Source organism: Odontomachus brunneus, unplaced genomic scaffold (genome assembly GCF_010583005.1).
Source record: "Odontomachus brunneus isolate Ranch 3 - 2012 unplaced genomic scaffold, Obru_v1 Obru_scaffold_018, whole genome shotgun sequence".
Classification (NCBI taxonomy): Eukaryota; Metazoa; Arthropoda; class Insecta; order Hymenoptera; family Formicidae; genus Odontomachus; species Odontomachus brunneus.
In genome coordinates, this window is record NW_022639468.1 from 2489128 (window position 1) to 2501213 (window position 12086).

The 12086-nt window shown below is 42.9% G+C and overlaps 1 protein-coding gene across 4 annotated transcripts in view; it reads left to right on the forward strand.

Annotated features, from left to right (window-relative positions):
* The window catches only part of LOC116841822 (signal-induced proliferation-associated 1-like protein 1), an 85228-nt gene that overhangs the window by 61280 nt on the left and 11862 nt on the right, over window positions 1-12086 (forward strand). The window contains exon 1 of one of the 4 annotated variants that reach the window (XM_032810217.1): window positions 9932-11456. The exons of 2 other annotated variants lie outside the window; for them this stretch is intronic. In XM_032810217.1, coding sequence (XP_032666108.1) covers window positions 11433-11456 — 24 coding nt within the window. In that variant the 5' untranslated portion in view covers window positions 9932-11432. Of the gene's footprint in view, window positions 1-9931; window positions 11457-12086 lie in introns of those variants that run through there. One more of the 4 variants, XM_032810219.1, reaches the window with a different exon arrangement.

The following is a 12086-nucleotide window of genomic DNA, read 5'->3' on the forward strand; positions in this document are numbered from 1 at the left end:
TGTTATATATGATATAGAACTCTAGAACTATTGTAAAACAAACCGGAACTCTAAAGAAATAGTTAATTTAAATAGTTTTTTTGATTAGGTGCACTGCGAGAACTTAGCGCATCTTTTTTTGAAAGTCTATTTTTTTGTATTTAATGACCGGAACTATTTAAAATTGTTGCATAGAGCTCTAGAACTTTTCAAGAGAGTATCAGAACTGTAAAAAAAATGTCACATTTTTGAATATGGTGTGCCAAGTTCACACAAGTCTACAGATATATCTTAGTGATTTTATCAGTACAGATTTTATCAAAATCAATATTCCTGAGATATAGTGAGGTGGTTATTACGGGAAATAACAATCACATGTAGAGGTTCATGTTATCTCCTTGTAATAAATTAATATCAAAAATTAACTCTTACTGATTCACTTGCAAATATAATTTACTTTACACAACTTCCAAAGATTCTAGAAAAATTGAAACAAAATTGACAAAATATATAGCTATTCCCATCGCATGCGATTAATCGAACTGAGATATCGAACTGAGCTCTCAAACTGAGCGATGCAACGTGGAGGACAGAACTAAGATCGCAGGAGGTGAAAACAAAGGAATTTTACCATCCTACATATGTTCATCGTATCATAACTCGTTGCACAATGTATCGCGGGATTAACGCGGCATCCAAGCGATGACTGGACGCCGAGTATTATCATGACGAGTTGCACTGGCGTGTGAACGCGCGTAATCGGGGCTCATGCGTTTCTCTCGTCGCGCCTTTGTCAGGCAACAGCTGTTCCGTACGCTTCCTTCGCGAGGCGATCGCCGGCCTTGTGTACGTATATCGGTGATTTATGGGACGATTCTCGCGCACTCGGGCAACGCGGATCGTGCAACGGGAACGCGATGTGCGATTGTCGTAAAAACGAAGAATATCGCGAACGAGAATGCAGTGCAATTTGTCAAAATACCTGATGCATCGATTTAGTGATCGGTGACTTTAGAATCGGAGCTTTGTGCGGAAAACGACCAAACTGTTTCTAAGCGTGTACTGTTACACAGAGGAAAATACATACAGCATCGAAACAAATATTACTTTTTCCGAGTGTCTCATAAGTTTATGTATCCGCAAAGTACATCGAATTTATTCCAAATATATCCCGAGTTCTAGTAAGTTTAGCATTTCAATGAAAAATATTAAAACAAAAATTCGATTTGCTTCAAAGGAGGAAAAAAGATCTCACTTGCTAATAATTTTTTACTAATAATCCCGGTATCCTAAAAAAAAAGACAGTTGAGTCGATTGTATATTACATAATCTGTTTCCAACACAAGTGTAACTGAGAGAAGATACTATATTTAAGTGGCGGAAGTAAGTGATTATAATAACGATAAGAATGATGCCAGCACGGATGTCTCATTGGTCACATATATTCTTTCATTTCTTTTTTCCCGTATTTTTGTAGTTCTCTGATCTGTTAATCCGCTATCACAACTCAAAAGAATCAGCTGACCAAATTACAAAGACGCGATCAGAATAAACACATCCTCCGTGCGTCTTTCCTCTCTCAGGCTTCCACACGTATCATACGAAGCGGCGAGGTGGAAAAAATTGCAAGAACATACACATAATTTGCCTTACATCGGCGATCGACGCCGCGAGTGCATCAGCGCGCGCATTTCATGCACTTCATCCGTGCGGACGTGATCCTCGTCTGGGGGAGCTCGCCGACAAAGTCGAGGCCGGAGTCGACGAGAGAACGACAGCCGATGTTACACGTAGCAAGCCACTCCGGGTAGATAAGGGACCACCTTCGAACTACCGAGAAGCTCTCGATACTTCGATAACCGGTCGCGAACGATCGTCGCGCAGCGAGCGCGCGGGCGGGCGGCCTGCGCGTCTGATTACGACGAATGCACACTGCTGATCAAACGGGCACCGGTTTGCGAGAGGAAGCCTAAAACCAGTCACGGGGAAAAGTCGGAGGACGGAGATCCGCCGGCGCCTGCCTTGACGCGCGCGAGACACCGCGAAATGAAATAATCGCGATTATTTACGGCTCGCTCGCTTGCTGGACAGTACCACTGTCTGGTTCTCTTCTTGTACGAATGAAAAAAATCAGGATGAAATTTCTCTCATTTTATTTCAGGTCTCTGCCTTCCGGTCAGGGAACGTTGTCTAGACCTGAATGTTTCTAATTTTTTCTTTCGTATGAAAATCCGTTACCGACAAATGAGGTTTCAACTGTTCCCAAAGTGATTCACGAACCCGAGACGGGAAGTTAACTGTAAACAATCTTTCCACGAGAGCAGCGGGACACACGCGTGCCGCTCGACGCAACTTCCCTTCTTCGCGCGAGTCACTCATTTAGCGCGGCCCAAAAAGCGCGTCGTCGGCGAAAGTTGAATTAATTAAAAGGGATTATATCCCCCCCCCCCGGGGGCCATGAGAAAGGTCAACGTTCAAGGGAAATCGCGCGGGGGATTCTGCCTCTCTCGTACCAAACTCGCTCGTCCGGCGCAACTCTCTTTCAGAGGTTTCCCGCGCCTCCGCACACAGTTCACCTAAAAAAAAAAAAAATCGCCCGCGGCGACGGTGTATCGGATTCCTTCGACGGTCGCGATCAGCGAGCGTGTCGTCGCCGAGTCGTACTTGCGCGACGACTTTTCCGCGCGTACGCGTACTGTGGGAATGCTCGCGATGCGTGCAACCGCAGGAGCCGGAGCGAACGAGCGCGTGACGCGAGTGCGTGCGACCGCGTGTTCTCGCATCATCGCAGAACAGATACGACGCGCAGGTGGATCGCTCGGCATCCGTCACCAAGTCGTCTGCAGCTCTTTTTCTCCCTTTCTTTCTTCCCCTCCGCCCTCTCTCTCTCTCTCTCTCCTCCCTCTCTCGATCGGATGTCCGCTTCGATAGGTTTCACGGATGGTCCGCCCGTACACTACGTCCCGCCGTGCAGAACCAACTGTATTGTAGGTAACCCAGTGCCATTTCCGTGGCCGAGAGGCGGAGAAGGGAGCAACTCCGAAATTATCGGTTTTCGATGTACATATTGATATAGTTGCGTCTGTGTGGGTAGGAAGGATAAATCGTGGAATGAAAAGAAGTCCTGTCGAAGCATCTGAATGCGATTATTCGTGCATGCTGCGATAACGTGATTAGTCCACGTTAATGCAAAGGAGAATTCAGAAAACAGAAAGGCAGAAGCCAACCAGAATTCGCGCTGGTAAAGAAGCAGAAACTAGTCGACTACCACTTGACTAGCAGCACGGGTTGGTTTCTGCTTTTCTGCCAAAATGTGAATGCGCCCTTACAACAAATCGCTCTGTGTAATTTCTCATAAGTCATTGCAATGATACATGTTATTTCTAAAAGTTAAAGTACACCCAACAAAATATAGTCTCACGCTTAGCGGAATTCACCGACGTTATGGCCTCAATAGGATTCTTTCGCAATCAAAAGGAAAATATTCTAACGCCAGAAACAAAGAACTCTAATTGTTGTTTTCTGCAATCCCATGTTCTAAGCGAAAACAAGAGAGTATCTGTATGATTAGAACATTTTTCTCTTGGTTTCAAAGGAATCTTTTTGAAAATGAGATTTTTTTTTTATTAGTGTGTGGTTTCTACTTGAACATAGAAACACTTAATTGGTCCGATTAACGTATTAATATGACAGATAACTCTTTGAGAGTGTTCAACCTCCCTGTTTCGAAAACGAGTTTTCGTAGAGTCAGATCGTGTCGCCGCGAGTGTTTCATGCAAATTAGATGAGCGGGCGGATGTCTGGATCGAGAGAAAGAGAGAGGCAAGAGCGGCTCGCCGTGCGTGGAAATCGCCTAGCGTAGCCTCACTGATAAAGCCCCGATCGCGAGGAGATTTCCTTCTTCGCGCATAACAGCTCATAAGTAATTAATTAATTCATGACATGGATTCCTGGCGGCGTGCGATGGGAAATGTGAGCAGCGGTATTCAATGAAGAAACCGCGAGAGCGGCGCCGCGGCGCCGAGCGCCCGCTCTTTCGCACATATTTCTCGATAACGCGAGCACGGTTATCCCACAATTTCATGAACGTGCGTATCCGCACGCATACACCATGTGCGTGCGCGTGATGCATACGGCCGATCGACCGAACTAGTTATGTAAATGCGCGCTCTCTCGACGCGATCTACGAGCGCTGTCGCTCTCGAAACGCGTCCGTGAATCGTATCCTTCGTCCGTAATCCTCAAACACGAATGTCACATTATGGGATTAAGCGTTCTCCCGGCCGATTTGTTGCTCAGCACAGACGAACAATCGTGTAGACTCGCGTTAACAGGCGATCGTTACGCCGCAATGCTGATCGGCGGAAGCGATTGAATCTCTGTGCATAAGAAGCGCCGATCTATCTCTGCAGAAAATCTACTTGAAAAAATACAACGCAAACGCGTGAGAAATTTTAACGAGAACGCGTTCACAAGGCGGCTTCCACGAAATCATCTTCACTGATTAATTTGCAAAACCAAGAATTATTATTTCATAATAGAGAGGAAAATGATGTATATTATTTTCCCATTAAAACGAATATTTTTTTCGTCCTTGACTTTTTAATAGTATACAATTGGTTATGCAGGTTACGCAATAGTTACGCAAGAATTATCCTAACGTCCCTAAAAGACAGTCTGGCCATTTGCCTCTCAAAATGGCATATTTGAGCGATAGGAATGACTCGTGTCGAAGAAGTGAAACGTGCTTCAAATGATTGTTTTCATCATTTTATACTAAGATTACAATAAAATTTGGTGTTTGAAGCTCTTATGTTACAAATGCTATAATGAAGATTAGTATATAATCAACAGCAACTTATTTTAAATGTAGAATAAAAGTGTCAACGATTATATTCTCATTTTCAAAAAAGTGAAATCCGTGAATTACTTTATAAACTCACAATATAATAACAAAATAATATAATGAACCACTGTGACCGGCTTCGCCATTTTGAGGGACGAGCTGAACCAATAAAAAAAATCCGAGAAATGGCTAGATTCTATCTTCTAGACACTAAATGAGAGATCCAATCTAAGAAATTGTGATTTTTAAGCTTCTGTTACCAATGGATAATCCATATGTCTTTCTATATAAAACAGAGAGGATCCAAGTTTTATGGACGCCTAAAATCAATTAGAAAATAATTCCTATCGTTTACTAGTTGCGTCTTTTTTACCTTTTAAGGATTAAGCTTGTCAATAAATACAGGGAATGCATAACTTAGTAGCACTGTTACAAATAATTGCGAGGAACCTCAGTGTTATCTATCTATCTATATCTATTTTAAATCGTATATCAAACTTTCATCTTTATTTTCATCATATTTGCATAGATACGTTTAATTGAACCATTTTACGTTACAATTACAAGCTGACGAATTATGCCTCTACGAAGGAATACATCGAGCGATGCTTTGAAAAATTGCTTTTTCTATGGCAGCGCGATGCGCTACGTAAGCAATTTTCCTCGGGAGCGTGTACATGTGTGTGTAGCCGTGAGAATTGTAAAAGTAAACTGCATAGAATCCGCGCTGACTTTGCACGTTATTGTCCTTGGGACTTCTTATTAGAATTAACGCGAGTTCTCAAAATGGAAAGAAATGAAAAATAAAGAAACAGGGAAAAAACGATCAAACGGTGGGCGGGGAACAGCATCGCGAAAAATGCGTTGCACATTTTTCGCCGGTTTATGTGCGCGAGATAAAAATGCGTGGATGATGTATCCGCCCTTTTACGACGCTGCTATCGCGCACGCACGTGCGATAACACCCGACTTTTATTAGCTGTCGAGTTATCGCGGTCATATGACAAGCCGGCATCCTCAGAACCAACCGAACACAGTCTTCCGGTTCTGATATTAAATCTCGACTCCTTCATGAGATAATTAAAACAGAAATAACGTTGAAATAAAACAATTAAGGTGATGTATTTCGGCGTGCTGCGATAATGGCCGTCTCATGAGCATTTATCAATGATTGCAAATTAATATGTCCCGACTGTCGTATTAACGTGGCAGCTTTGGAAATCGCATCAACTTCCGAGAAATTGCGAGGAGTAATTGTATGAACTGCAAGACAGGACCAAGACAAAATTCCGACGCGGAGTAAACACAGTCCGACCAATTTATAAGCTTTCCAATTGGATTGATCTCCTTTTTCTATGTATAATTAAAAAGATCTTTAAGTTTCTTAAAAATTTTTAAGATCTTTAAGATCTTAAAAATATAAATATTTTTAAGTTTTGTATAAATATTTTGTGTACTTAAAGTGACTCGATGCAATCTCTTAAATTTTCCCTCCTTTATGTAAAACGCTGAGCTGTTGTTCGCTACTTATCGCAAAATGTGCAAAAGGGATAAGGGTTTTTCATAATTACGCGAGTTTCCACCGCGGTTTATAAGAGAAGCCATTCTCGCCCATATCTTTCCTTTTTCTCGAGCACCTGGAGCGTGAACGCACAATCCGCACGAAGACGTGGCGCACGGAATATCACTTTATCCCTTACTTGGTACGCAGGGTTAACACGGAGTTTACGACGTCCGTTACTGTGGAAAGCGCTAGTTTTTCCATCAGTTTCCGCTCGCTGATTACATCCGCACTCCTTGCACGCGTTGGGAAAGCAATTGTTTCACAATTATAGCACGCTATATCGGGCAAACGGATGTCATCGTACTTAACGAGTCTACGCTACGTGACCCCATTGAAATTTCATCAAGCGCGCGACTGAGACGAATTACGCCTTGCATATGCACGGATATGCAATTTTTATATCGTCGCGCTATTCTCGCGGGTCTTAATCGTTCGTCCGCGCACATCGAAAGGTTGCAACCCGGCCGAGTGGTAACTCTTTGGCCGTCCTATATAGCAATTTCGCGAGGCAATTACTCGGAGTGGCGTGTGTCCGGCGTGATGGCCAAAACTTGATACACATTACAAAAAGATCCACCACAAGTGCGGCTGCCAACGGCGTGCCGCATCCCGAGCGAGCGGGCGAACGGCGGGGAAGAAATTCCTAGCGCGGCGAACATTAATTTCGCGGCCGGTTTTTGCCAGCACGGCCAGCCGGGCGCGAGATGAATTTTCCCCCGCCGACGTAATAACCATTAATACCCCGATATATACGCCCGGGAAAAGTGTACCCTTCTCCGCCTCTGTGCCACCGTTCGCGACCGGCGAAAACGCGCCGGTAAATTCACGTTTCGGTGAATTCGCGGCGACAGCCGTCGACGGGCGTGAAGAAAATCTCGGCGCGAGGAAGCACCGGGACTTAGGGGCGAGAAATATTCTTGTTATCGCGAATAGGAACTCGCGACTAGGATTATCGCGGATGAGAACGAATGGACGTTAATTGTTTCCTGAAGAGAAGAGAATAAATGCGGCCGCGCTCGCTGAACTTCCCGCCGCGCCGTGAACGCTGATTATCGCCGCGAGCATAATAAAAAGACGCGTCAGGCAGGCGTGTACACGGTAGTCGCCAATACTTGTGTGAACTTGGCACACCATATTTAAAAATGTGACATTTTTTTTAGAGTTCTGATACTCTCTTGAAAAGTTCTAGAGCTCTATGCAACAATTTTAAATAGTTCCGGTCATTAAATACAAAAAAATAGACATTTAAAAAAAGGTGCGCTAAGTTCACGAAGCGCACCTAATCAGTAAAATCAATTATTTCTTTAGAGTTCCGGTTTATTTTACAATAGTTCTAGAGTTCTAAATCATATATAACAATAGTTCTACTAATTAAAAGCGAAAAGTCGATTTGCGAAGACCTAATTCACAAAATGTGAAATACCGACAACAAAATAAGAGAGATTAACACTATTTCGCGAGTTCTGCATATTTGAAAATATTTTCAACATTCACTTGTAATCAGGGAATGAAAATATAAAGAGTTTTATGCGATAGCAGAAATAATTTCTTCATAAAAAATTATAAAGTGTTCGAGGTCGCGTAACTTTAGCAGCAGGAGGGGTGCGCCAGCCGCACTTTGAGAGTTCCATTGGTTTAAAAATATTTTTAACGTTCACTTATGATCAGAAAACGAATGTCCAAAGAGTTCTGCGCGACAGCAGTAATAATTTATTTATAAAAAATCATATAGTATTCATATAGTATTTATAAAAGTCTATTTTTTTGTATTTAATGACCGGAACTATTTAAAATTGTTGCATAGAGCTCTAGAACTTTTCAAGAGAGTATCAGAACTCTAAAAAAAATGTCACATTTTTAAATATGGTATGCCAAGTTCACACAAGTTATCTGTAGAGCTACGTTGGATACTTCATATCCAAGTTAAAGCCGCATACCTCGGGTGCCTTTACTCGCGCTACAATACGTGTATGTATCCCTGGCGATGAGACGGGCGATTGAGTCAGTGAGATTCGGATTATTATCGCGCAACACGATCGACACGGCTGTTCGCAACGAGTCTAAGTATTTCCTTCCGGCGGAACGAAGCTTGCGGACACGGCTGTCCTTGGCGAGACGTGCTCGATGAGTCAACTCGAGTTGGCCGTGGGACTGGCTCTTGAGTTTCTCCATTATCGCCTTACCGGCTGACCGCGGGATTTCGTTGCGATTACTTTTTCGTGCTCTTCAACCGCACGTTTGTCTGTCTTATGTCATTGGGGCGTCTCTTCTCTTCACTCGAGCTTTAAAGCTCGAAGCATTAAGCCGCATTAAACTTGAAGCGATACATTTCGGCAATAATTTAAGAAGATGACAAAATTAAATTAAGAAAATAAAAAGAAAATAGAAAGAAAAGAAAATAACAGTAGATAAAGTAAAATTATGAGAGAGATAAGTTGAGAGTAAATAAAATTAAATTGTAGTTTAAGTTGTTGTTTAATGTATTAACGTGATTTATCATCACTGCACAAATGTGTTGCACTGATAAAAGCGTCGGCTTTCGCACTCAGCAGCGTGTTGCACGCCACTCCAGTACTGATAATTCTGGAACACCGTGTGGCTCTTTCAGCGGAGGGCAAAAGATCACACCTATGTGAAAGCGTCTGAAAAGCCGCGATTGAGATTGCGTTAAACGCAGTTCACGCGTAAAGTGTAGGCACCGTGTGTGTGTGTGTGCTGCACGTTGAGATAGAGACCCGCATTATGCAGGTCGCGGCTACTCGTTTTCTGCGTATCGTAACACGGTGTGTTTCTCACCCACGCGTTTCCCCGTGTAGCTGGCGTAGCAAGAGGTAGCGAGGACTCACAGACGCATCTGGGTATTTTACTACTGCCTCTCGTACACCCCGTGCTCGCTCCGCGTACTGTCGTTATTACCTCGCTCCGAGAGATGCAATCGGTATCCGCACTGAACGGCCGTAGAGTCTTTGTTGAGGAATAATATGTTTCCCTGTGATTTAAAATCTGTTTATACTTCGACTTTCTTGAGGAAAAATTATTTCTAACCTACACTGAGGAAAAAATAATTTATGGATAAAAGCTTGCTTCATAAAAGTTAAATTTATTTCGCAGAAACACGATTGACTTGTTGATTGGTTTCACTTGATATTGTGAAAAATTATTTCGACTTTCGACCGCGAAAATTATCGTCGCGTGCGTCAGATCCTGTTATTGTCAAGAGTCGCTTACACAAAACGATGAAAATATCAGTAAAATTTCTATCGAGTTTTGCGTCTCTACTGATACTTCATGAGATATTCGGATTTAGATTTAGTATCGCGATAGCAGTCGGGGAATTAACATTTGAGATGTGTGCGCGCATTCCTGGCTGGACGGACATTGAGTCGCTATCGCGCATCCGGTGCATACGAAAGTACGGCGCGACGTGTCGAGTGCGAGCGAGTGCAGCAAAGGGACGCGCGGAATGCATGGAATGCAACGGGGCCCCGACGTCCCTCGGTGATCACGATCGCTCAGTGCCGCCGAATACCTTTGGGGTCCGAGCTCCCGTTCTTCGCGACGCGTCGTCACTCGTCACTTCGTCTCGAATCGAGGGCGAAGTTCGGCACGTCGATGACGCGTGAAGTCGGATCAATGCGGTGCATTGTACGCGCGGACGCTATCTGATAAGAGAAATAACGAACGTGGCGTCGAGTTGAATTGGCTTCCTCGCGTGCGACTTCAACACAAGCTAGAGTTCATTCATTTATTCATAAACGGATAATCTACTTGATTACGCAAGGCAAGAAAGAAGAGAAGAAATGATGATAAATGCATACAATAGAAAGAGAAAGAAAGCAGAACAGGTGCGAGCTGAATACAGAGAAAGATTACACACTGGACAATAAAAGTAGGAACTAATTTACAAAAGGAAAAAAAGAAACTTAAGATATACATAAAAAGTATAAAGCAACAAGTACGATACTTGAATAGATACAGTAATGTGAATGTAATAGAACGCTTGAGTTTAGATATCAAGTGAATAAAAAAATTGAATAGATATTGAGTGAATATAAAAGTCACACGATTGCAAGGAGTGACAAAATTAGTGAGATTAATTTTTAAAATGTGAGGAGTAATTAGAAAACGTTAGTGAATTTTGATTTGTTTGTTACAAAACACGTGTAAAAGAAAAAATGTTCTTGTCAAGGAGATTTACGTCATAGCTACAAGTACAAAAATCGACATAAAGAAGTCGTCGGTGAGAAAAATTAAACGAAGAAGAAGCAGCAATCGCGATTGAATTTCTCATCGTGGGTGGCGGTACAGAGAAACTAAGAAGGCTCGGGCGAAGTCTCGTCGAGAACGTCAGGGACGGTTTGAAATAGGAGTCTACGTTTTCTCTAGATCTGTCGTTGCTTCGCAAATGGGGACATCTGCTCGCCCTGTGTATTTGAATGCACCGCGACAGTTTGTCGGAGTTAAATAACGACACGATCACTTTCCGAATTCTTCCTCTTTGAAATAAAACGTTCGTCAGCCGGACGCGAGCGCACGCGTTCCCGGATGCGGTGGGTGTCATTAGAATAACGCGGTACTGCGCTCGACACGCTCGACACGCAATGCCGATACCGCGCGCGTGTGCAATTCGGGCGTGTTAGCTTCGGGATTAACAATACGACCATTCACCGGACGCGCGCTCGGCCAACCGGTCACGACGGTGAGCGGTCGATTCGGATGGTCGGCTGGTCGAACGTGGCAGGTGTAACGTGCGCATAGCTGCATCTCAGGCGACAATGAACGCTTCGTACTATATCTGGAATAACGGCGCTAATTAATGCCTTCTCTCTCTCTCTCTCGAAAGAGACGGGGAGAGGAACAGCCAGACGGCGCCAGGCCAAATACCAGCCAGAAACGGATCCGGAGGGGAGATTATGGCGATCACGACCTCCCCTTGGAAAGTTCAATTGCAGGGCGTAGAGGCAAAACTCATATTCGTCAATTATATGCGTCGGAGTCGCCAATTCATTATCTTATCTTTCCACTAGAGAAAAAATATCTGAGATGCAAAAAATATTTATTGGGGGTGTGAGTATTAATAACATATTTACTTAAATCTAAAAATTCTTATATTTAATGGAATAGATAATTGTTTTTCTTAATGAAAAGCTAAGGTTTTAAGGAAATGTATATTTCCTTATTTGAAAAATATTTTATATTAATATGAGGAAATCTCTTGACATTTATCGAATAAATATTTCTTATTTCTTAGATTTTCTGTTCATAGTGTATGCATTGAATATGTAAAATAAATATAGATCGACCATTATACTGCAAAATAAGCATATAAAAATGCTGTTTTAAATAAATAATTTTCATCGTCAGGCGTCATCATCTTTACGTTCACATACGTGTGATTATACGAGATGACAGCAATTATTTATTTGAGATTGAAGAGCAGTAGAGAATAAAAAAATGTTCTCTCTATCTTTCCTCCCTTCCGGGATAATTCTATTATCCCCCCTCTCGTAAGATGGAAGGGTTAAAAACGCGGCTTCGTTTTTTAACCAAGCGATCTAACGATACTGGCAGTGACGAGAACGCGAGACCGGTGTGTTTTTTCGCAACTCTTAAATCATTCGACCTCTACTACTCCCAACGAAGCTCGCGCTTTCTCTCTCTCTCTCTCTCTCTCTCTCTCTCTCTCTCTCTCTCTCT